General features: G+C 36.1%; 1 protein-coding gene across 2 annotated transcripts in view; it reads right to left on the bottom strand.

Annotated features, from left to right (window-relative positions):
- The window catches only part of ACAP2 (ArfGAP with coiled-coil, ankyrin repeat and PH domains 2), a 163,895-nt gene that overhangs the window by 72,340 nt on the left and 63,695 nt on the right, over positions 1–27,860 (bottom strand). For both annotated transcript variants that reach the window (XM_082839792.1, XM_082839793.1), the window contains exons 2-4: positions 27,591–27,648; positions 19,023–19,142; positions 18,171–18,224 (exon numbers count right to left, since the gene is read on the bottom strand). In XM_082839792.1, the coding sequence (XP_082695918.1) occupies positions 18,171–18,224; positions 19,023–19,142; positions 27,591–27,648 (232 nt within the window). The remainder of the gene's footprint in view (positions 1–18,170; positions 18,225–19,022; positions 19,143–27,590; positions 27,649–27,860) is intronic.

Here is a 27,860-nt window from a genome sequence, read left to right as displayed (position 1 = left end):
TCACGGGCTTGGGTGTGAATCAAAATCACCTGCAAAGCTAACAGAAAATATTAATACAAAGATCCAAGCTTATTGAAGGACAGAATCCCTCTGTATTTTTTAATAAGTTCACTAGGTGATTCTGTTACTCCAAGATTGAGACAAATCGCTCTGACCAGGGGTTCTCAATTGTACAGTATTATAACCTGGGGAACGTTTAAATACCCTGATGCTGAGATAATTAGAAAAACTGGCAAGTATCAGGAATCAGAATTTTTAAGGTTCCCCAGATGTGAGCCAGCATTATCCACATTACTTGCGTGCTTGTTAGAGATGAAGAATCTCCAGAACCACCCCAGACTTACAGAATCAAAATCTGCATTTACCATGATTTCCAAGTGCTTGTTTGGGGGAAGAAGCAATGCATTGTTTCTCAAACTGGGCTGCACAATGGGATGACCTGTGGAGCTTTGATTGCTGGTTCTTACTCCCAGAGACTAATTTTAACTAGTCTGGGTTGCAGCCCACTAGCACTCCACTGAGAAGAATTCATCAAGGCATCTAAATCACTAAATTACCTTCACTAAGAGCAAAAAGGGGCCTCCCTTCAGTGGATGTCATGACAGATACAGTCCTTGGAAGTGGGCAAAAACAGTCTTGAGAGCAGAAGTCAGCACATTTTTTCTGTAAAGAACTAGATGGTATTTTAGGCTTGTGGGCCATGTTGTCTCTGCCACAGCTACTCATCTCTGCCATCGTGCGAAAGTAACCATAGACAATACAGAAGCAAATAAGCATAGCTGTGTTCCAATAAAAATTTATATGAAAAAAAGAGGAGGGGGCGATGGGCTAGATTTGGCCTGTAAGCCATAGTTTGCCAACCCCTGCTCTAGAACAGTGGTTCACAAACTTTAGAATACAACAGAATCCCCTGCAAGCCTTGTTCAAACACATATTGCTGGCTTCCAGCCTCAGAGTTTCTGATTTAGTAGATCTGGAAGGGCTCTAAGAAGTTGTTATTCTAACAAGTCCCTAGGTGATACTGATGCTGCTGGTCCAGGGACCACAATTTGAGAACCATCAATCGAAAGTAATGGTCCTCAAATTTTACTGCATGTCAGAATCACCTGGGGAGATTTTAAAAATTCTAATGCCGCACTTCAGATGACATAAATCCAATCTCTGGGAATGGGAACCAATTTACTACTATAAATGTTCTCAATGCTTAGGTCATGGCACACTAAAATAGTGACATTTCAGGGGAAAAGTTACATGGCATTACTATTTGAATCATCCAAAGCTATTTTAGTCACAATTTGTTTGTCATCACTTCTTTGTTTTGTACGCCCTGTCAAATATTGCATCTTTCTTTTGCTTATTTTTCACAATTCTTGCTCCTATTGTCATTTTTCACATTTTTCCTATTAACAAGGTAGGTATGATTGTTTCCTTAGCATCATCATTAGTTATAAGGTATTCCTATTAGAATGCAATTGATTTTGTTATTTTTTGGCTCTTACTTCTTGGTATTTATTTATTATTGGCTTTTAATGTTAATTAGCCAAAGTCTGACTCTTAATGAAATTTAATTATGTTTTATTTTAAATTATTAAAAAACATTTATTTCTGAAGATGGAATTAAATGCACATAATTATATCATTTTAAATGGGATTGCAGACCTTTGCAGATTCAAAACATTTTGAAATTTTGATTTTTTGATCATAAATAAGCGTAACATTTGTTGAATAAACTAAAATGAATTAATATTTCCTATCTTTACTAAATGCCTAATTTTATAATCTTGCAATATAATTTACTTTAAAACATTTTAAGAATGCAGAAAATTATACACATAATCAACTTTTGAACCTTAAAACATATCCTATTTTATCTCATATTTAAATAGATCTGATTTTTTACTGGTTGTCGTTTTCCACCATAATGGACAACTTTTTCATCAAACAGTGCTGGAAAGCCATTACATTCATAAGGCAAACACAACATTTCCAAAATTCTCTTCTTTAACCAAAATGTATTTTTACATGAAAGAGTTATTAAATAAAGCAATTACAGAAGCAAATCATACAGGACTTCAACACAAAATATCCATTTAATACAGAAAAAGATTTGCACTTTAAACTTCTACAAACACAAAATAAGAAACAAAGTTCTTTTCTCACATTAGTTATAACTACATCAGATTACTAAACTGCTTAAAAGGTTACTACTCAATTAACGGCTAGAGCCAGAATGCCTCATACAATTGGAAAACTGTATAATATACCTGCCTACAAGGAAAATTTCAGAACTTTGTAATTTCCAAAGAAGCAAAGGAAATAGAAAATGTGCCGCATTCAAATAACAGAATTAACAGATGCGTTTGATGGCATGCCAAATAAACACAGCAATAATTACTAACCCAGAAGACAACTGTATCAAAAAGTTTTCATTGCTGCCCAATGATTCTACATGTTAATAACTGTACTCAAACTAACAGCAATACTTAAAATTTCTGAATAGAAGATTATCTTGGAAGAACACTGATTGTTTTACTAAGCACCAAAACAAATTCCTAGGGATGAAATACTCAAATGCCAAAAGAAAACTTTAAAACAAACAAAGAGGATAAATTTGGAAACACTGTAACTTTGCATACTGATAGAACAGCTACAAAGACAGCAAGATGTAAATTTACGTTAAGAATTCATTTAGAAAGCTGTGAAGATCTAGTAGTACATTATTTCACAAAGGATCTCTTATATGTAAAAGGTTACATGTAGATATAAATTCCAAATTAAATTTTATGAAAATGATACATGAATCTAAACAAATATTCAAAATATTTCAATGTTTTTCAGCTTTTTGTATAGAAGTGAGACAAGTATATCATGTTCTGGGGACTTCCCTGGCTGTCCAGTGGTTAAGACTCCAGGCTTCCAATGCAGGGGGCACGGGTTCTATCCCTGTTTGGGGAACTAAAATCCTGCATGCTGTGCAGCGTGGCCAAAAAAATTTAAAAAAAGGAATATCACTCTCTACTGTTTTCATACAACAGTGTACTAGCTGTCCAAAGGAAGAGTTTTGCCTAAGTTTATGATTTAAAAGTAGAATTCAAAAAGTTTAGGAGGAACAACTTTCAACTTGCAGATGTGTTTAGTGCTAGTTATCGACTTTAAAAGGTGGCTTAGTTAACTGGTGTTCTAAATCTGATGATCTTATTTCAAATAATCCTTGATATTGTTGACAATTAACATGTACCAACAATCTTTATGGATTCAAAGTGTTGGAAACAAGAGGTTAAGAATGAGTCACTAGGGAGTCAGTGCTATAATCTGAATCCAAAAATAGAATTATTAGAAGTGAGTAAATGGGGGGCTTCCCTGGTGGCGCAGTGGTTGAGAGTCCGCCTGCCGATGCAGGGGATGCGGGGTCGTGCCCTGGTCTGGGAGGATCCCACATGCCGCGGAGCGGCTGGGCTCGTGAGCCATGGCCGCTGAGCCTGTGCGTCCAGAACCTGTGCTCCGCAACGGGAGAGGCCACAATAGCGAGAGGCCCGTGTACCGCAAAAAAAAAAAAAAAGAAAGAAAAAAGTGGGTAAATGGGGTTTAGTAAGTAGAGCAACTTCTACATATACCTACAGAAAAGCTTCATCATTATTTTATTCAAAATCCATTCAATTTATCACAGAAAATTTAAGCATTACATGTGTCAATGAAAGAAAAGGAAGAGCAGCCCCACTTAAAGAATGATTGCTCCTTTAAGGTATAATTTAAAGATATGTAATTATTTAAATTCTAATTACAAGTGATAAAAGAGTTCCTGTCAGTCAGGAGGAAAGGGCAGTAAGTGTTCATCTGCCTTTCACTAATATGTCTACCTATGCAGACAAAGTTCTCATCAATGACAATGGCCAAGAATTTGAAAAGATCATCAATTTTTAAATCTTGATCAGGAATTGCTTGAAATCATTTCAGGCATAAGACTGTTTTTTTTTAAGTTATGTTCAGGGAAGCCAGCTCAAGTTTCTCATTAAAATATTTTTTAAATATATGGAAGTGTTATACACACAGAGAGAAGAAAAAGAAATAGAAGGAATACAAATTGGAAAAGAAAAAGTAAAAGTGTCACTTTTCAAATGACAGGATACTATACACAGTGAATCCCAAAGATGCTGCCAGAAAACTACTAGAGCTAATCAATGAATTTGGTAAAGTAGCAGGATACAAAATTAATGCACAGAAATCTCTGGCATTCCTATACACTAATGATGAAAAATCTGAAAGTGAAATTAAGAAAACACTCCCATTTACCATTGCAACAAAAAGAATAAAATATCTAGGAATAAGCCTACCTAAGGAGACAAAAGACCTGTATACAGAAAATTATAAGACATTGATGACAGAAATTAAAGATCATACAAATAGATGGAGAGATATACCATGTTGTTCAATTGGAAGAATCAACATTGTGAAAATGACTCTACTACCCAAAGCAATCTACAGATTCAATGCAATCCCTATCAAACTACCACTGGCATTTTTCACAGAACTAGAACAAAAAATTTCACAATTTGTATGGAAACACAAAAGACCCCGAATAGCCAAAGCAATCTTGAGAACAAAAAATGGAGCTGGAGGAATCAGGCTCCCTGACTTCAGACTATACTACAAAACTACAGTAATCAAGACAGTATGGTACTGGCACAAAAACAGAAAGGTAGATGAATGGAACAGGAGAGAAAGCCCAGAGATAAACCCACTCACGTATGGTCACCTTATCTTTGATAAAGGAGGCAAGAATATACAGTGGAGAAAAGGCAGCCTCTTCAATAAGCGGTGCTGGGAAAACTGGACACGTACATGTAAAAGTATGAGATTAGAACACTCCCTAACACCATACACAAAAATAAGCTCAAAATGGATTCAAGACCTAAATGTAAGGCTAGAAACTATCAAACTCTTAGAGAAAAACATAGGCAGAACACTCTGTGACATAAATCACAGCAAGATCCTTTTTGACCCACCTCCTAGAGAAATGGAGATAAAAACAAAAATAAACAAATGGGACCTAATGAAACTTATTAAAAGCTTTTGCACAGCAAAGGAAACCATAAACAAGACCAAAAGACAACCCTCAGAATGGGATAAAATATTTGCAAATGAAGCAACAGACAAAGGATTAATCTCCAAAATTTACAAGCAGCTCATGAAGCTCAACAACAACAAAACAAACAACCCAATCCAAAAATGGGCTGAAGACCTAAATAGACATTTCTCCAAAGAAGATATACAGATTGCCAACAAACACATAAAAGAATGCTCAACATCATTAATCATTAGAGAAATGCAAATCAAAACTACAATGAGATATCATCTCACACTGGTCAGAATGGCCATCATCAAAAAATCTAGAAACAATAAATGCTAGAGAGGGTGTGGAGAAATGGGAACACTCTTGCACTGCTGGTGGGAATGTAAATTGATACAGCCACTATGGAGAACAGTATGGAGGTTCTTTAAAAAACTACAAATAGAACTACCATACGACCCAGCAATCCCACTACTGGGCATATACCCTGAGAAAACCATAATTCAAAAAGAGTCATGTACCAAAATGTTCATTGCAGCTCTATTTACAACAGCCAGGAGATGAAAGCAACCTAAGTGTCCATCATTGGATGAATGGATAAAGAAGATGTGGCACATATACACAATGGAATATTACTCAGCCATAAAAAGAAACGAAATTGAGTTATTTGTAGTGAGGTGGATGGACCTAGAGTCTGTCATACAGAGTGAAGTAAGTCAGAAAGAGAAAAACAAATACCGTATGCTAACACATATATATGGAATCTAAGGGGGAAAAAAAGGTCATGAAGAACCTAGGGTTAAGACGGGAATAAAGACACAGACCTACTAGAGAATGGACTTGAGGATATGGGGAGGGGGAAGGGTAAGCTGTGACAAAGTGAGAGAGTGGCATGGACTTATAGACACTACCAAACATAAAACAGATAGCTAGGGGGAAGCAGCTGCATAGCACAGGGAGATCAGCTTGGTGCTTTGTGACCACCTAGAGGAGTGGGATAGGGAGGGTGGGAGGGAGGGAGACGCAAGAGGGAAGAGATATGGGAACATATGTATATGTATAACTGATTCACTTTGTTATAAAGCAGAAACTAACACACCATTGTAAAGCAATTATACTCCAATAAAGATGTTAAAATATATATGAATATATATTTTAAATATATGGAAGTGTTATACACATTCAATATGTAATATCTTTCCTAACACTTTAGGTTTTATTTTAACATAATTCTATAAAAATAAATTATTAAATATTTATTATTTAATGTAATTCCATAAAAAGGAAATCTAAACATTTTTCACCAACACCCAGACAGGACATGACACCTTATGTCCCCTATAAGTTTTCTCCAGTGTCTCATACAAATACAACCATCAGTTTCTACCTGTGCCATGAGATGAGAACCGTTGGGAAGCACTGAACTACTATATTCTCACTACCTAAAACCATTTGTTGAGCGAATGAGTAGACAGCTGTAATATGGAAAACAAAACTCACAAAAAAATAAAACAAAAAGGGTCATATATTTTCACAGAATTTTATGCAGCAATTCAACTTCAAAACTTCATTCAGCAAATAATCAAAATAATATTCCAATTTCCTTATACTAACAGCAAATTAGAATCCAAAAGTCATCAGCGACGTTACAGAAACAGAGCTCTAAGTTCCAGGAAAACAAAGTAGTCAAATCAACTCTAGTACATAGTAGAATGTAGCATATATGACCTGCTCTGGAAAAGTTATGAGTTGGCACCTTATAAAAAACATATGAGTTAAAGAGCAACCCTAGGAAGTTCTCATTCTATAAGGAATAAGGAACAGTACTATCCATTTTTACAGAGAAAATAAATCACAAAAGAATCCAAATAATTTATTTTTTAAATGACTGGATAATCTAAACCCAATCTATGTTTAATCTTACTTGGCTAAAAACCCAAATGGTTACATTATTTCACACATTTATTTAAGCCCACAAAGTTATTCATAAATATCATCTCTGTAACACCTAGCCTTTATCCTGATACAAAGTGATACACCAAGACTTAAGTGTTATGAGCTTTGCTATAGAATATAAAGCAGATTCCAGTGTTTATTACCTTTTAGAAAGCAGTTTGTCTTATCCTATAAAGTCTCCTTTATCCTATAATGCTATGTAATTAAAATTTCACTGAACAGAATGCTACTAAAATAAAGCATTTTATACAACTAGGCTTTCCCACATTTTTAACAAATGACTCTGAGATCATATTTAAATCTTATAATAATTAATACTTTATAATTAAAAGTCATCTAGTAAAAGCTCCTTCATTTTACAGAGGTGGAATGCAAAGCTTAGAAAAATTAAATGACTTCCCCAAGGTAAGAATTATGCAAGTACTAAGGATATAACAGTAAACAAGATATGTGTCATCCCTATCTTTAATCTAGTTGAAGTATACCGCGTTATGATGGGGGAAGAACCTTTGCCACAAATATAAAGCTTGTGATTCGGCCTTCCCTGGTGGCGCAGTGGTTGAGAGTCCGCCTGCCAATGCAGGGGACACGGGTTCGTACCCCGGTCTGGGAAGATCCCACATGCCGCGGAGCGGCTGGGCCCGTGAGCCACTGCCGCTGAGCCTGCGCGTCCGGAGCCTGTGCTCCACAACGGGAGAGGCCGCAACAGTGAGAGGCCCGCGTACCGCAAAAAAAAAATAAGAAGAAGAAGAAGAAGAAATAAAGATTGTGATTCAAGTACAAAGAGGTCACTCCTACTGAAAAAACTAAGGGAAAAGTATTTGTTAACAAGAAACAAAAAGGCCAGGTAAAGCACAGAGCATAGCAACTATATAAAAGGCAAGAAAATTAAAAGAAAGTAAACTACGGTCTCACAATTTCATACCTATAGTTATTAGTAGAAAAATTTCTGAGATGCTGTAAAAAGGAATATGGGAATAAAATTAGAAAGGCACTAGACATCTGGGTGTAGTATCAGAGCTCTCCTATATACATATATATAAGTATACATGTAAACACACACAAGATCACCAACCTATAGCATTTAGACCTCTAGGCAGACAGGCAGACAAATAGTGATCTCCTCTTAGTTTGCAAATTATCTTTCTAAAGCTTATTAAGCATTTCTAAAGAATATTAAATACTTTTGTCTATTTGTTCACTGAATTTTCACTGATTTAACACATCTTTATTCATTTAATGACTAAAAAAACATTACAAGTATTGTCATAATCTCAGTGTCCTCAATCCCGCCATGAGTAACTCCTTCCCACCAAGGACTCTTCTAGGTGGTAGTAGCAGAGATGAATACAACAAAGTGCCTACAGTCATAAAACTTAGAGAGGAACAGACAATAAAATAAGTACACATATTTAAGAATATACATGGTATGTGTGTGCGCACACAAAAGGCAGGGTAAATTGATAGACAGTAACCATATGGTGGTCAAGGAAGGCTTCTCGTAGAGGCAGTGATCTATTAAAGTGAGGGAGACCTATAGAAAGAAAAGCAGTATCGTAAGGAAACAGTCACACATAAACGTGGAGGAGGAACATGCCGCACTGAACAGACTGCAAGTACAAAGGCCGTAACATGAGAATTACTTTGGCATGTTCAAAGAAGAACAAAGAGCCCAAGAGGCTACAACCGGACAGAGAAGAGAGATGAGATCAGAAAGTTATCAGCAGGAGCCTCATCATATAGGGCTTGGTTAGGATTTTACTATGAGTATAACAGGGAACTAGAACAGGAGAGTACTGTGAATTAATTTATATTTTTAAAAGTTCATTCTGGCTGCTGTATACATAACTCACTATATTTAGAAGGGCAAGTAAAGAAGCAGAGATACAAGTTATATAATCCTAAACAAAAGATGGTAGTAGTTTAGACTTGGAGGTGACAGAGCAACTATTTATTATAGGATCTGGGGTATATTTTGTTAATGTGTGGGATATGGAGTATGGGGGGAAAAAGAAAAGTCACAGAAAGAGGTTTCAAGGATGAAAATTGCTAAGACTGCACAATAATTTGCTTACTAAAACTGTTTTCAAAATTATAGCCTTTATGGTTGGTGTGCCAGTTGTTTACTGGCTTTCACCACTACATCACCCTTCCATAATCTCCTCCTCTATGTTGCCAGGAGCTAGAAATCTGCAAAGCATATTTCCCAACCCCCCTGCAAGCCAAGAGGTTAGGTTCTGAAAATAGGATCTGATGTTAGATTAAGAGGCAGGAGATAAGGAGAAGCCACTTTCTTTTTCTGCTTCTGTTCTGACACAGCCATTAGTGAGCAACTGAGCTACTCCAAATTTCGGCAGCGTCAGTTACCAATCTGAGGGTGTCAATGGGACTGCAGGCTCCGAGGCTCTTGCAGCCACAGCAAGCAGGCAACCCCTGACTTCCTGGCTCGGCAACAATGGCAGTGTTCTCAAGAGTGCAGTACTTAGGGGCTCTAGCACCACCACTTCCACCCTTGCTCCTGCAACCCCTAAGGACAGTAGCTCCTTCCTACGTTGACTAATCTCTAGGCTTTTTTTTTTTTCTTCACTGTGGCTTTTTGCATTCCTACAACCCTTCCAAAACTTTGTAACCAATTCACTATATTAAAACCCTTCTATAAGAAATACCGTATGTGGTTTCTGTTTTCCCGAACGGATACCAACCAATATAGTAAAGGAAGAAGTATCACTCCCCAGGATCTAGCTGCACATATTTTGTTCCTCATCACAACACCCTTACACGTTGGTATCGCAAATTCTACTATTCCCCTTTTATAGAACAGTAAAATGAAAAATGAAAGTGATTAAACAAACTGACCAAAATTATACAGCTAATAACAGTGAAGCCTAAACTCAAAGTTGTTTCTATCTAAATTCTATGCTCTTTTTACAATGTTAAAATTAAGAAATATCGATTGCTTTCAATTTTAGAAAAGGAAAAAAAACACCACATTATTGGAATTAGTTCAGGAAACCAGCTGCACATTAATAGCACTAGCACTAAAAAGACCAACCGCTATCCTCTTGAAGCAAACTATACTTATATACCTTGCTTCAAACAAACCTCATTTTTAAAGACTCAATTTACTCTAAGAGAATGATTTATAAAATACTCTGAACTTAAGTTTTCTTGACAGGACAGATTTCAACATACATTTAAACTATTTATTTACCAGAAGTTTATCTTACTCATAACTTTTCACATATAAAACTATAACAAAAAGCAAAATATTCTTATATAAAGCAATAATATAAGACTTACTGATTTAAAGAAAATATAAGAAACAGGATTACTACAAAGGATACTATATTACAAAAAAATTTAACCTGTTATGTTAATTTAAAATCAGTAACTTAAAAAAATTTAATTCTCATTATATTACACTTTTTAAGAAGTTTGAATCCCAAAGGTCCCTGATTTAAAAAGACATCAAATATACTATACACTAGCATCCAAATTCAATAGAAGGCAAAAAGAAAATTAATAAGAGGTCATTAAAAACAAATTGGTGCAAAATATTAGAGCTAAAATCATAAAAATATTAGAAGAAAACAAAGGGATTAATCTGCATGATCTGGAATTTAGCAGTGGATTCTTGGATATGACCCCAAAAGCAGGAGGAACAGAAAAAAAAAAGATAAATTGGATTTCATCAAAATTAAAACTTCTATTTATTTTTATTTATTTATTTTTGGCTGTGTTGGGTCTTCGTTGCTACACGCAGGCTTTCTCTAGTTGCGGCGAGCAGGGGCTACTCTTCATAGCGGTGCGTGGGCTTCTCATTGCAGTGGCTTCTCTTGTTGCGGAGCACGGGCTTTAGGCGCACAGGCTTCAGTAGTTGTGGCACATGGGCTCAGTAGTTGTGGTTTGCAGGCTCTAGAGCACAGGCTCAGTAGTTGTGATGCATGGGCTTAGTTGCTTCATGGCATGTGGGATCTTCCTGGACCAGGGATCAAACCTGTGTCCCCTGCACTGGCAGGCGGATTCTTAACCACTGTGCCACCAGGGAAGTCCCAAATTAAAACTTTTAGAGAGTGGCCAAGATGGTAGAGTAGAAGAACCCTAAGATCACCTCCTCTCACGAACACACCAAAATCACAACAATCTGCAGAACAACCATCATTGAAAAAGACTGAAACCTACCAGAAAAGATTCTCTACAACTAAAGACATACAGACAGAACCACAACAAGACTGGTAGGAGGGGTGCACCTGTGATATAATCAAATCCCATACCCCCGGGGTAGGACACCCACAAACTAGAGAATTAAATTACAGATGTTCTCGCACAAGAGTGAGAATGCTGAGCCCCACATCAGGCCCCCAGCCTAGAGGTCTGGCACCAGGAAGGAGAGCCCCCAGAGCATTTGGCCTTGAAGGTCAGTGGGGCTTGACTGCAGAAGCTCCACAGGACTGGGGGAAATAGAGACTTCACTCTTAAAGAGCACACACAAAATCTCAAGATATACCAGGACCAAGGGCAAAAGCAGTAATTTGATAGGAGCCTGGGCCAGACCTAATTCTGGTCTTGGAGGGTCTCCTAGGGAGGCTCCTGGGTGACTGTGGCCCACCCTGGGGACACAAACACTGCTGGCAGATGTATCAGGGAATATTCATCTGCGTGAGCTCTCCTGGAGGCTGACATTTTGGCACAAAGACCTGGCCCCACCTAAAAGCCTGTAGGCTCCAGTTGCTGGGACACCTCTGGCCAAACAAAAAACTGAGCAAGGACACAGCCCCATTCATCAGCAGTCAGGTTATCTAAAGACTTCCTGAGCCCACAGCAGCCTCTAGACACACCCCTAGAATGGCCCTGCCCACCAGAAGATGAATACCCAGCCCCACCCACCAGGAGGCAGGCACCGGCCTCTCCTGTCAGGAAGCTTGCAGAAGCCTCTAGACCAGTCTCACCCACCAGGGGGCAGACACCAGAAGCAAGAAAATTACAGTCCAGCAGCATGTGGACCAAGTCCACAAACACAGGCCAGACACTACCCTGGACCAGCTGGCCCCTAGCCCTTGTGACAAGAGGGGAATGCACTGCTGGGACACATAGGACGTCTCCTACAGAGGGCCACTTTTCCAAGGTCAAGAAACTTAACGAACCTACCACATCCATAAAAATACAAATAGCAATTTACAAAAAATCAGGTGACAGAGGAATATGTTTCAGACAAAGGAACAAGATAAAACTCCAGAAAAACAAAGTGAAGGAAGATAGGCAATCTAACCAAGATCTTTTTCAGAATAACAACCATAAAGATGATCAAAGAACTTAGGATAAGGGATGCACAGAGTGAGAAATTAGAAGTTTTAAACAAAGAATTAGAATATATAAAGAACAGCCAAACAGAATTAAAGAACACAGTAACTGAAATGAAAAATACACTAGAAGGAATGAATAGTAGACTAACTGAGGCAGAAGGATGGATCACTGAGCTGGAAGACAAAATAGTGGAAATCACTGTCCCTGAACAGAAAAAAGAAAAAAGAATGAAAAGAAATAAGGACAGTTTAGCAGACCTCTGGGACAACATCAAGTGCTAATATTCACTTGATAGGGGTCCCAAAAGGAGAAGAGAGGAAGGGCCTGAAAACATATTTGAAGAGACAATAGCTGAAAACTTCCCTAATCTGGGGATGGAAATAGCCATCCAAGTCCAGGAAGTGCAGAGAGTCCCATACAGAATTAACCCATAGAGGAATACACCACAACACACTGTAATCAAAATGACAAAAATTAAAGATAAGAGAGAATATTAAAAGCAACAAGGGAAAAGCAACAAATAACATACAAGGGGACTCCCATAAAGTTATCAGCTAATTTTTCAGCAAAACTCTACAGGCCAAAAGGGAGTGGCAAGATACACTTAAAGTGATGAAAGAGAAAAACCAAGAATAATCTACCAGCAAGGCTCTCGTTCAGATTTGATGGAGATGTCAAAAGCTTTACAGACAAGCAAAAGCTGAAAGAATTCAGCACCACCGAACCAGCTTTACAACAAATGCTAAAGGAACTTCTCTAGGCAGAAAAGGCCACAACTAGAAACAAGAAAATCACAAAATGGAAAAGTTCACTGGTAAAGGCAAACATACAATAAAGGTAGGAAATCATCCATGAACAAAGCTAGTAGTAAGGTTAAAAGACAAAAGTAGTAAAATCATTTGTATACACAATAAGCAGTTAAGGGATATAGAAAACAATTTGATGCAGAATATAATATCAAAAACAGTGGGGCTTCCCTGGTGGCACAGGGGTTGAGAATCTGCCTGCCAATGCAGGGGACACGGGTTTGAGCCCTGGTCTGGGACAAGATCCCACATGCCACGGAGCAACTAGGCCCATGAGCCACAACTACTGAGCCTGCGCATCTGGAGCTTGTACTCTGCAACAAGAGGCTGCAACAGTGAGAGGCCCGCGCACCATGATGAAGAGTGGTGCCCGCTCGCCGCAACTAGAGAAAGCCCTTGCACAGAAACAAAGACCCAACATGGTCATAAATAAAGAAACAAACAAACAAACAAATAAGTGAATAAATAAATAAATAAATAAATTTTAAAAACAAAACAACAAAAAAAAACAGTGATCGTGAGGGGAGGAGGGTACAAATGCAGGTTATTTAAAATGTGTTTGAAATTAAGAGATCAGCAACTTAAAACAAGCATGTATAAATATAGACTCCTATACAAAAACCTCATGGTAACTGCAAAACAGAAATCTATAATAGATATACACACAAAGAAGAAAAAGGAATACAAATATAAGCGTTTGTTAGAAGTCATCAAATCATAAGACAAAACAAAAGAAGAAAGGGGAAAAAAGACCTATAAAAACAAATCCAAAACAATTAAGAAAACAGCAATAGAAACAAACATATTGGTCATCATCACCTTAAATGTAAATGGACTAAATGCTCCTACCAAAAGACAGAGACTAGCTGAATGGATACAAAAATAAGACGCGTGTATTTGCTGCCTACAAGAGACTCACTTCAGATCTGGAGACACATACAGACTGAAAGTAAGGGGATGGAAAAAGGTATTCCACGCAAATGGAAATCAAAAGAAAGCTAGAGTAGCAATACTTATATCAGACAAAATAGACTTTAAAATAAAGACTGTTACAAGAGACAGAGAAGGACACTACATAATGATCAAAGGATCAATCCAAGAAGAAGATATAATTGTAAATATATATGCACCCAACATAGGAGCACCTCAATACGTAAGGCAAATGTTAACAGACACAAAAGGAGAAACTGACATTAACACAATAATAGTGGGGGACTTTAACACCCCACTTACATCAATGGACAGATTATCTAGACAGAAAATCAATGAAGAAATACAGGACTTAAATGACATATAGACCAGACAGACTTAATTGATATTTATAGAGCATTCCATCCAAAAGCTGCAGAACACATTCTTTTCAAGGGCACATGGAACATTCTCCAAAACAGATCACATGCTGGGCCACGTAGCAAGCCTCAGTAAATTTAAGAAAATTGAAATCATATCAAATATCTTTTCTGACCACAAGGCTGTGAGGCTAGAAATCAACTACAAGAAGAAAAACTGCAAAAAAAACACAAACACATGGAGGCTAAACAATATGCTACTAAACAACCAATGGATCACTGAAGGAATCAAAGAGGAAATTTTAAAATGCCTGGAGACTAATGAAAACAAAAAAAGAACCGACTATCCAAAACCTATGGGATGCAGCAAAAGCAGTTCTAAGAGGGAAGTTTATAGCAATACAATTCTACCTCAGGAAACAAGAAAAATCTCAAACAAACAACCTAATCTTATGTATAAAGCAACTAGAGAAAGAAGAACAAACAAAATCCAAACTTAGTAAAAGAAAAGAAATCACAAAGATCACAGCACAAATAAATGAAATAGAGACTAAAAAAACAATAGAAAGATCAGTGAAACTAAAAGCTGGTTCTCTGAAAAGATAAACAAAACTGATAAACCTTTAGCCAGACTCATCAAGAAAAGAAGGGAGAGGGCCCAAATCAATAAAATCAGAAATGAAAAAGGAGAAGTTACAACCGATGCCACAGAAATACAAAGGATCATAGGGAGAATACTATGAGCAATTATATAACAATAAAATGGACAACCTAGAAGAAATGGACAAATTCTTAGAAAGGTACACTCTCCCAAGACTGAACCAGGAGCAAATAGAATATATGAACAGACCAACTACCAGTACTTAAATTGAATCAGTAATTTAAAAACTCCCAAGAAGTAAAAGTCCAGAACATGGTTTCACAGGTAAATTCTACCGAACATTTAAAGAAGAGTTAACACCTATCCTTCTGAAACTATTCCAAACTACTGCAGAGGAAGGAACACTCCCAAACTCATTCTATTAGGCCACAGTCACCCTGATACCAAAATCAGACAAAGATATCAAAAAAGAAAAGTATAGGCCAATATCACTGATGAACACAATGTAAAAATCCTCAACAAAATACCAGCAAACTGAATCCAACAATACATTAAAAGGATCAAACACCATGAACAAGTGGGATTTATTCCAGGGATGCAAGGACTTTTCAATATCTGCAAATCAATCAGTGTGATACACCACATTAACAAATTGAGGAATAAAAACCATATGATCATTTCAATAGATGCAGAAAAAGCTTTTGATAAAATTCAGCATCCATTTATGATAAAAACTCTTCAGAAAGTGGGCACAGAGGGAACCTACCTCAACATAATAAAGGTCATATATGACAAACCTACAGCTAACATCATACTCAATGATGAAAAGCTGAAAGCATTTCCTCTAAGATCACAAACAAGACAAGGATGTCCACTCTCGCCACTTTTATTCAACATAATTTTGGAAGTCCTAGCCACAGCAATTAGAGAAGGAAAAGAAATAAAAGGAATCCAAGTTGGAAAAGAAGAAGTAAAATTGTCACTGTTTGCAGATGACATGATACTCTACATAGAAAATCCTGAAGATGTTACCAGAAAACTAATAGAGCTCATCAATGAATTCAGTAAAGTTGCAGGATATAAATTAACATACAGAAATCTGTTGCATTTCTATACACTAACAACCAAATATCAGAAAGAGAAATTAAGAAAACAATCCCATTTACCATCACATCGAAAAAGAATAAAGTACCTAGGAATAAACCTACCCAAGGAGGCAAAATGAAAAGACAACCTATTGAATAGGAGAAAATATTTGCAAATATTGTGACCAACAAGGGATTAATTTCCAAACTATACAAACAGCTCAATATCAAAAAAACAAAAAACCCAGTAAAAAAAAATGGGCAGAAGACCTAGACATTTCTCCAAAGAAGACATACAGATGGTCAAGAGGCACATGAAAAGATGCTCAACACTGCTAATTACTGTGAAATACAAATCAAAACTACAAATGAGGTATCACCTCACTGTGGTCAGAATGGGCACCATCAAAAAGTCTACAAATAATAAATGCTGGAGAGGGTGTGGAGAAAAAGAAACCCTCCTACACTGTTGGTGGGAATATAAATTGGTGCAGTCATTATCGAGAACAGTATGGAGTTTCCTTAAAAAACTAAAAATAGAGTTGCCATATGATCCAGCAATCCCCCTTCTGGGCATATTTCTGGAGAAAACTCTGATTTGAAAAGATACATGCACCCCAATGTTCATAGCAGCACTATTTACAATAGCCAAGACATGGAAGCAACTTAAATATCCATTAACAGAGAAATGAATAAAGAAGATGTGGGGGGTGTGTGTGTGTGTGTGTGCGCGTGTGTGTATATATATATATGCACACACACATAACAGAATACTACTCAGGCACTAAAAAGAATGAAATAATGCCATTTGCAGCAACATGGATGGACCTAGAGATTATTAACTGAAGTAAAACAGAGAAAGACAAATATCATAGGATATCACTTATATGTGGAATCTAAAAAAATGATACAAATGAACTTATTAACAAAACAGAAATAGACTCACAGACACAGAACACAAACTTCTGGTTACCAAAGGGGATAATGCGGGTGGGGAGAGGGAGGATAGCAGTTTGGGATTAACATAATACATTCTACTATATATAAAATAGGTAAACAATAAGGACCTACTGTTTAGTGAAGAAAACTATACTATCTTGTAATAACCTATAATGGAAAGGAATCTGAAAAATATATATATATGTATAACTGAATCACTTTGCTGTATACTTGAAACATAACATTGTAAATTAACTATACTTCAATAAAAAAATTAAAAATTTTATGCATCAAATGACATTATCAAGAAAATAAAAAGACTACTTACAGAATGGGAAAAATTATTTATATATCATATATCTGATAAGCATGTAATATCCAGAATATATAAAGAATTTAATTTAAAAAAACTTTAAATGGGCAAAGGACTTAAGTGGACAACAATGGTAACAATGGCAGAAGAAAATATACAAATGGCCAATAAGCAGATGAAAAGATGCTCAACCAGATTGGTCATTAGGGAAATGCAAATCAAAACCACAATGAGGGACTTCCCTGGTAGTCCAGTGGCTACGACTCCACACTCCCAGTGCAGGGGGCCTGGGTTCAATCCCTGGTCAGGGAACTAGATCCCACACGCCGCAACTAAAAGATCCCACATTATTTCAGTAAACTTTTACAAAACTTATAAAGGAATTTCACAACATTCCAAAAGTAATACATATCCCTCATTCTTGAAGATCTGTCCTCAAAGGGGATATATATATTTGTATCTTAAAAGAAATAGCTAATTTTAGAATGATGACTTGTATGTCTTTCTTCTTGAAATTACTTAAAAACTTATAAAGGCACAACTTAAAGGAAAAAAATTAACTTTTATGGGTGTGTACTTCATTGAAATTAAAGTTCACTATTATAGAATGGGAAATAATACACATCTATACTTTCTCCCTCTGTCTCTCCCTCACACACACACAATTTTAGATCCACCCAACTAAAAAGTTGTTGACAAATCAAAGTCATTCATTTTCCAACTTAAGTAATTTTATAAAATACTGCCACCAAAGAAAAGTACTAAAACATGAACATGGTCATAATAACACCTATTTACTAAACACTTACTGTGTGAAAATTTATCATTTCTTGAAGACTGTCAGAAAATTTGGTCAAACTTGTCTATGAGAAAGAAATCAAAAGAAAACCAAGTCATTTAAGAGCTACTAATATAGGCCACAAAAATGTTACTTCAGCATTTCTGACAGAAAGATCGAGTTACACTGTAAACAGTAACATTTATTTCTCACTAGGACAATCTCACTACCTCTCAGGCATGCTCTGCAGAGAGGTCAAGTCTACATGTAGTAACATAAAACCCTAGAACAGTCAAAGAATTAGCCTGCCCTATCAATACTATTATACAAGCAAATCGAAATGGCCCATGTAAACCTAAGGTAAAGTTGAGTATATCAAGACTGTCCATTTAGGCATCTATGGATCACATAATCATCAAATTACAACCATTTCTGTACCAGTTATTATTCTTCATAAAAGAAATGTCATAATACCACATAGTATAGCAAGGGGTCTAAGCTAACACAGCATAGCTAGCTGACCAGAACTTTCCTATGCAGCCCCCAAAATGTATAGTTAGATACTAGTCTTGGGTTAATGCTCTCTGCTTGCCCCGATAAACAGCTACTAATAAGCATGATCCTACTCTCACTGCTCAGGTCCCCTTGTAGATGCTTCAGTTCACCTAGCAGCAAGTATAGTAAACTTATATCCACAATGCAAATCAACCATCACCTTCTAACTGTCCTAGAAAACAGGATTATATCAGATAGCACCAACAGATGATAGCTTTTCCACTTCTAATTTTAAGGACCACTACTACTATTAATAAGGTAAATGGATGCATAATTCTCTTAACATCTTGTTTCATTTACCATTTTAACTAAATTTAATAATACTAACCTCAACTACAGCATCATTGCTAGAATACTGTGCCAGGTCTCGAATCCCATTCATGAACTGTTTATTTGCAACACAAAAGGCTTTTCCAGTATCAATCATTGCAATACATAGCTTCACAAGCTGAAAAAGAAAAACATCATATCATTGAAAATAATTTTACAAATTACTTAATCAAACAAGTGCTAGCATTAACCACATGAGTTAGCCTAGTTAAGACAAATTATAGTTCATCAATAAACCCAAAATAGACTAAATGAAAACTGTTTTTTTTCCTTTGGCTTAAAAAGTAAATTCATAAGAGAACTGTACCAAAAAAAGTTGACCTTTCAGGATGCAGAGGCTGTCTGATAACAACAACAACCAATCATTTTATCAAGTTAAATTCAATCCCATAAATTAACCCCATAAAAATGTATTAAGCACCCCTTGGAAGGAAGAAAAGGAAACTTCAGGCAGAGCAAGCAGTATCATAAAAGGTTTTTTAAAAACACAACCATGGTATGGTGGAGGAAAGGGAAGTAAACTGGTATGGTGGGTTAGTCATGCTGGTCATTTTAATATCAGACTATCAAAGCAGAATTGCTTAATCAACCATATTTCTCTAATGCCTACCATCTAGGCATTGTGCTAAATCTTAGAACAGAGCTTCTCTCTCTTCTCCTGTCCCCTCCTTTCTTCTTTCTTTTTTTCATCTTTCTCTTTTTCCCTTTCATTCCTTTTCTCTCTTTTTTTTTCTATCCCTTCCTTGTTTCTTTCTTCAGTTCACTCAGATACAGAACATTTTCTTTAAGTAAACAAAAACTTGGGTGAAAATCTAATATTAAAAAAGATAAAAGTGGAGCTGCTCTAGATGAAGGAAGGGTAATGAGAGGGTGGGAAGAGGGGCCACCAAGAAGAAGATAAAGAGCTCAGGAAAACTTTAGAAGACAGCTCAAGGATCTCAGGAGTGTAATTTAAAACTGTTACCCTGGGACCCAGAGGAACAGAAGTGAAAAACATAATCTCTGTTCTAATTCTAACCATTCAAAAAGCAGATAAATTCTATTTAGCACAAGTACAACTGCTATGCTCATCAAAATCATGCAAGAGGGAACAAAGGAGGAATGCGTAATGAGGGCTATGGGGATCAAGGAAGGGTTCCTGGAAAAGGTAACACTTGAGAAAAGCCCTGAACACCAACAGGAATTAGCCAATCAGATAAGGGTAATAAGAAGACACTTCTCTAGGAAAAGCATATTCTAAGGCCCTGAAGCTTAGACGGCAGGGCAAACCAGGGGCACTAAGTAGCTTAGCACAGTGTGAAAATGTATACAAGGGCCTGATCAGGAAAAGCCTTGTGTGCAAAGCTAAGGTGTTCACATTTTATACGAAAGGAAATGGAAAACAATAAAGACATCGAATGGGTGAGTTGACCAGAGTTCCATTTTAGAATGATGACCTAAAAGAAGAAAAAGTAAGATACGGAAGTGGAAAGAATAAAGATAAGGAGATTAGACCAAAAACTAAGAGAGCCTGAATTAAGGCAGTAAGCAGGGAGAGAAGAGAGGAGACAAATTTAGAAATTAGTTGAGTACCGAAGTACAATTATGCAGATAGTGTCCTACCAAAGGGAAAAACAGGGGATGAAATCCAGCCTGAGCTCTGCTTGCTGAGGGCTATATCTGCTACAAGATTCTAATTTGCACAGAGACACTATACTGTCCAGCCAAGACTTGTTTTAACAGCATTGGGCCTGTGATTTAGGCCTGAGCTAGATGGGTCTGTGAAATAAGCCAAGTGGAAAGTCTATCAAACCCAAGTGAAAATAGATATTTAAAGCTCAAAAAAGAGAAGTGTACTGTAGATACACACACAGGAGTCAGCAGCAAATAAAGTATCAGTGCTACAATGCTACAGCCTAGATAAAAAGCAGGGGTCACAGTGTGTACAGTGAGGACCCCACAAAGGAGACTAAAAAGGAAAAGGGAAAGGCAGGAGGAAAAGCAACAGATTAATTTCATCAAAGTCAAGAAAGAACAAAGTATCAAAAGATGGATGATGAATAGGTTGAAAATCCATAAAGGTCAAGTTTTAAAAACACTTAAAAAAAGTTTGTTGAGTTTGGTGACAGTCACCAGCATCCCTAGCAAGAATAGTTTAAGAGAAACTGGGGGGGCTGTAGCCAGATTACAATGAGTTATGAACTGCAGATGAAGAAGACATAATGAGAGGTCAATTCTTCGCCAATATATATTCTATAGAATATCCCAGGGGAACATTCAATACCAAAATAGGATTCTGTGATCAAGTAAGTCTGGGAAACTCATTTTGTCAAGTTAAACAGATTTCTTTATTACTAAATTTGTAAGAGCTTTTGATATATTAATGTGTATTATGAATCCTAGAAAGGAAGTATGTAATAGGTAGCATTTCTCAAAATTATCTGACATTGATTGAATTCTCTTTAGAGGAAGCATCCTCATAGGACCAATGTTCCACAAAACCCACTATGAGAAATGCCGGCAGAGACTAGTCCTTCAAATAGTTTGCTATTTCAAAAAAAAAAAAAAACATATCTTAACAACCAAAAAAACTAATTATAAAATTCATATGAGTAACCAACATGCAAGAAGAACATCAAAAAAATTGAAAAAGAGTAATGAGGTGGGGACATTAACCCCATATTAAAATATACAGGTGCAGTAATTAAAAGTCTGGTAATGGATGTGAACAGACAAATTGGTTAATGGAAGAGAATACAGAGTGAAGAAGCAGATACACACTCCAGCCAGGGGGGTAAAAAATTATCCAATAAATGACACAAGGACACTGGACAGCCATCTAAAGCCATCTAAAAAAAGAAACTAAGTTGTATTCCAAACCCCCAAATTAATTTCAGATGGAATAAATATTTAAACATAAAACATTAAATCAGAAAACCAAGAGAAAACAGGAGGTGGTATTTTTTATAATCTCAAAGTAGGAAAAGTCTTTCTGAAAAGGATGCAAAACTCAAAAGCCATAGAAGAAACTAATCAATTCAAATACATAACAATAAAACATTTAGATAAGGGAAAAAAAAACTTAGTCAAAAGACAAATGACAATATTGGAAAACAATATTAGCAACAAATCACAAGGGACTAATTTCCCTACTACAAGAAAGGGTATACAACTCATTTTTGAAAATCCAACCAGCCACTACAAAAACAATGGCTGACAGACATGTACAGGTAATTCCCAGAAAAGAAAATTCAAATATACCTATGTCCATGAAAAGAAACTCAACCTCACTCATAATAAAAGAAAGGTAAATTACTATTTTTTATAGAAGAGCAAAGGTCAAAAAATGTGATAACACGCTGCTTTAGAGAAGGTAGGTATGGGGAAATAGGCACTCTCGCACACTGCTGGTGGGAATGTAAACTGGTACAATTTCTATGAAAGGCAACTAAGCAAGAGCTATAAAAATTTTAAACATACATGCCCTCTAATGTAGTAATTTCACTTTTAGAAATGTATCATACAGATACATTTGCACAATTAGATACAATCAGCCATTAAAAAGAATGGGGCAGCTCTGTAATTAATAATAAGGAACAAAATCTAAATTATATATTTTAAGAAAGCAAAATTAGAACAACGCTAATATCTTTGTTGGAGTGGGGAGAGAAGAGTACAAATACATATAATCTTTCACATGCTTAAGAGATTTCTGGAAGACCACACAAGAAACTAGGTCAGTGTACTCCTCTGGGATACAGGTTAGATGATGACTAATTTTTCACTAGGTACACTTTTGTACCTTTGAATTTTGTACCACATGTGTGATATTGCTTATTCAACAAATTAAATAATTCAAAAATGATTAAATTGAAAGTTTCCATAAAAACAGAAACAGACAGGTTGGTAGTAGAACATTATGGTTAAAAACAGGTTTATAGGCTCAGTTGGCTTAGGTTCAAATTCTGCCGCCAAACTTAATGCTCTAAGTGATTCGGAGAGACCTCAACCTCAAGAAGCTTCAGGTTCTTCTGTATGACACAATGGCAATGGTATCAAACCATAGAGGGTTACTATAAGAGTTAAGATAATGCACTTAAAGATCTTAGCACAAACTGTTACTGGCACATGGTAATTACTTGATAAAGATTTGCAATTCCTTGTCAGAGGTGAGATTTTCCTCTTGTTTTGTTTTGTTTTGATTCAAGAGAAACAAACATTTTTGTTTACTTAAAATAATGAGGTGGTAGAGAAGGAAAAGGAGAGAGATGGCTAAAGCGAAGTCCTGAGAAGTTAGAGTCTGGAATTACATAGGAAAGGGGATATTTTTATCACTCAAATGGGAAAAAAAAATGGAATAAGGACAGATTCTGTTAAGTTTCTAGATTAAAAGCAAGAAATAAAGGTGTTCCCACCAAAAGGAAGTAAGAGACAAGTTCCTCTACTAAGAATGAAGAGCAAGGTGGTGAATCTTGAGAAAACAGTGAAATATAAGAGATGCTAAAGATAGTAAGATAACCTGACTGAGTGTCAGAAAAATTGCTTTGCATCATGAATCCCAGGTATGTGTAGCTCCACCAATTAGTTTCACCAAACAGTTGTGTAACTTCTCCTGTAGGGCTTTATAGCCCAGATAAGGGACAGAGGATATAGATGGTTAGACAAATATAGTCAGAATTCTGCAGAGTAGGTGTTATGGAAAGGAAATGAAGGTCTCCATAAGAGAAATAATGATGTGATAAGTTAAGAGTAGACTGGAAGGGTTCACAGCAGTATTATACATAATAGCCAAAAAGTGGAAACAACCCAAATGTCCATCAACTGAGGAATGGATAAACAACATATGGTATATTCATACAATGGCATATTATTCAGCCATAAAAAGGGAAATACTGGCGATGCTACAACATGGACGGATGAACTTTAAAAACATTACGCTAAGTGAAAGAAGCCAGTCACAAAAGGTCAAATACTGTATGATTCCATTTATATGAAATGTCCAGAACAGGCAAATCCACAGAGACAGCAAGTAAATTAGTGGTTGCCAGAGGATATAGGGAGAGGGAAACTGGAATTGACTACTAACAGGTACAGAGTTTCTTATCAGGGTAAGGGAATTAAGTAGTATATTCACATTGTGAATATGCTAAAAGCCACTGAGTTGTACACTTTAAAATGGTGGGTTTTATGTTAGGTGAATTTATCTCAATTAAAAAAATTATTTTAAAAGATATATAGTGAATAAAAAAGGGATCTGAAACATTGGAAGCGGATAGACTGAAAGACTAGAGATTTAGATAAGCTTGAAAAACAGAAGGAGGAGGAGTCCAAGATGAGAACTGGAAAGACTGGAGACTCACATCAGAAAGTAAGATATCAATGAGCATTCCACAGTTTCAGAGATTACGACTCTGAGCAACAAGACACAGCATATGGCCAGGAAAACAGGTATCAGAATTAGAATAAAGGTCACAATCGCAGGCGTTGGAGGGAAGATGAAATTGTCATATAGCTGAAGCACATATACACTGCAGCTACTCAGGTGGAAGGATTGACTGGGTGATAGACAGATAGATACTTTGCCAGCTGTCAAAGTCCTTATTAGATGACAGTGATGACAGCTATACTAAATAACATAAGCCTACAAAGAGGGAAGATTTTTACCTAAGAGTAAAATGAGGGCTTTTTCCCTGTTAAAGACAATCTGTCTTCAAGGAGATCTAAGAGTCTGTTGAAAAGACACCACCATCATTAACATTTATTTAGAACTTATCATGTGTCAAAGCACTTAACATGTACTAACACATCTCATTCACATAATAACCTTATAATAGGTACTCCTATTTTCCCCATTTTGGAGATGAAGAAACTGAGACATAGGAATGTTTAGGAACTTGCCCAAGGCCATACAGCTTAGTAAGTGGTAAAGCCTTGCTCCAGGCCTTGTGCTCTTAATTACTAGACTATGCTACAAACCAAAAATTACAATAATATTATAATAATTTAAATGGCAGTACAATTTTAAAATGTAAAACTGCAAGAAATAATGCAATACCTGAAAAAGAACCTAAGTTTGGTAGTACCTGAGCTGTGATTTAAAGGGTATCTGCTTAACAAACAAGGAACAAGCATTCCAGTGAGAAGATGCAATAGATACAGAAATTATATCTAGATGGCCACTATGATGCTCTGTGTATTGCCAATGCCAGAATACCTGGCAGAATGGATAAATAATTGGACCTAGTCGAATAATGCCATCCATTCATGGAGCATTACTCATCAGAAAGAGTGTAACTACTGGTGGCATACATTATAAGCAAAATAAATATAAGCTAGGTCGTCAAGCTGGTTAAACCTGTTGCTGCCATGATTTGCAATATTACAGGTACAACTGGTCCTGCACAAAGTTATGAAATCAGTAAACTAGTTTTAGGCAACCCCTCCCCTCCACAAGTCCTTCAATGCCACCTCCTTCAATAACAACCATTTCTTGCTCCTCACAGGCTCTCTTCTTTAATTGTAACTCCTCATAATTCTAAAGTAAAAATGATCAGTAATAGCTTAAGAATTTGGGAAAGGGACATTGTATAAGGGATCAAGATCTTAAACTAGAGAAATATAAAAGTAACTATGGAAATTCTATTTGGGTGGAAGATGATATTTTAAAAGATGCCAAAGCTTCCATGATAACCTGAGTAGCCCTTTGGGTAATATGGACTCTAGAAAGGATTTCGGGTTCTTAGTACTGAATGCCAATATTGTGACAACTTGGTTTTGGTTTGAATCTTTTGGTTTTAAGATTCTACCAGTCTCTCAACTGCAACCAAATGATATAAAGGGGGGGGGGGAGATAGCTGCTCATAAAAGCAAATCATTAACAAAAATACTGTAAGAGGATTCTGTTTAGGTACTTTAAATTTTGAGGTCCCCCCGACACAAGTGTTTTGTTTGATTTAGATGCAGTTCTGCCCAAAGAGAATAGATATCCTTATTGTACTACTCTGTGATTCTTTGAAAAGCCTTCTCCTTCTATATACTCTCTTATAAACCTACCAGAAAATCAAAACTACATCTTCTGCTGCCTACCTTAAGGGTTTAAAAACTTTGTTTCACAGAGTCCTTAAAAATAAATGTAATACCTCAGGGGATAATAATAACAACAACAACAATGATCCCATATATATAATTTTAAATAGAAAATAAAGTTCTTGAAAATAATATCCTTACAAAAAATTCTAACATTAGTTTTTAAAAACACTTGCCTGGAAGCTTGCTAGTGTTCCTCAGAAAATTTCCAAGTGGCATGTGCTCCCTCAACATGGATCCAGGAGTACAGTGGTGCACAAGAAGAGCACTGAACTAAGAATAAAACAGATGGATTCTAACCCTGGTTCTGCCTTTTCTAACTCTGTGATTTGAAGCAAGTCCTCTTCACTTTCTGGGCTGTGGGACCCTCATCTATAAAATGGAAATAATCCACTTGTCCTACCCACCTCACAGGATTATTGTAAAAATCCAAAAACATACTGTATATCAAAGTGCTTTGAAAACTACACAATACTGCACAAAAATAACTTACTACTAAACATTTTCTAAAATTATTTTGTTTTACATATATAACTAATAACTACTGCTTTATATAGTTTCTATACTATTTACATTATATACATATATTTCATGATTTCAAAACATTTGAAAACCATCAGTCTAGTTAATATGTATTATATCCTTGTTATTCAAAATGCAGTCTATGGAACAACAGCATTGGTATCACCTAAAATCTGGTTAGAAACATAGACTCTCAGATACCAAGACTTACTGAATCTAGATCCATATTTTCACCAGAACCCCACATATTCCTATGCACAGTAAGGTTTGAGAAGCACTGCTTTACATAATAATTCCATTTATAATAATAATTACATAAATAGGAAATTATTTTCAGAGAAGGTATTCAAATATACACATTTATCTCCAAAAATTTTAACAATGAACAACAGTTACTTAAGATCAGAAGCCATGTCTTACTCATTCTCATATTTCACTGTTATACAGCAGATAACATTTCTTGGGTAGAGGCCAAAAAAAAAAAAAGATTATCAATAATTAATACAGAAGATAGGAATCAATCTACATCTACCCTTGCATAGAATATGACCATTTAATATCAATTATTAAATACATATTCAGCATTTCTGACATTAGCTTTAAAAAATGGAAGGAGTATTTAAAATTTTATATTTGAACATGGCCTCACCCAAATGTATAAACAAGAGTGGTTAGGTTACATATGATATCCATTAAGCATCAAAAAAGACTGCAATCTTTTTGATGGAGAAGGAAACAACCGTCCAACAATATAAAAGATGCCTAGTCAGACATGGTTCAGATTCTTGCTCTGGCACTTAGATTAAATTTTCAACGAACTACTTAATGTCTCTAGCCTCAACTTCTTCATAATATTGGGATAATATTAGCATTTACCCTCACGGAGATAAAAGAAGTCACTTGAACCATCTAGTGTTACAGGAACAAATCATTATGCAAAACAAGAATTAATGTTTTAAAAAGTTAAAGTAAAATTTACCTTATCAAGTTTCAGTTCCAATTCTGCCACATCTCCTTCTACTTCTTCCAAAGCAGCCCTAGAAAAATTAGACATAAAGTAAGTTACTTTGTGTTTAAACATATACTTTACTCTTGAAAAATAACTCCAAGTAAAAAAATAGATATGAATGCTAAAAAATAACACTTCACATAAAGTAATAACTCCCTTAGAACAAAGTATGAATACTTGATAACCATGTATTACAACACATAATACAATTATTGTTTAAGGTAATGAGAGAACACATTA

The sequence above is a fragment of the Leucopleurus acutus genome, assembly GCF_964270905.1.
Source record: "Leucopleurus acutus genome assembly, chromosome: 5".
Taxonomy (NCBI): domain Eukaryota; kingdom Metazoa; phylum Chordata; class Mammalia; order Artiodactyla; family Delphinidae; genus Leucopleurus; species Leucopleurus acutus.
Note: the sequence above shows the minus strand (reverse complement) of the source record. Positions and strands in the feature narration are given on the sequence as shown.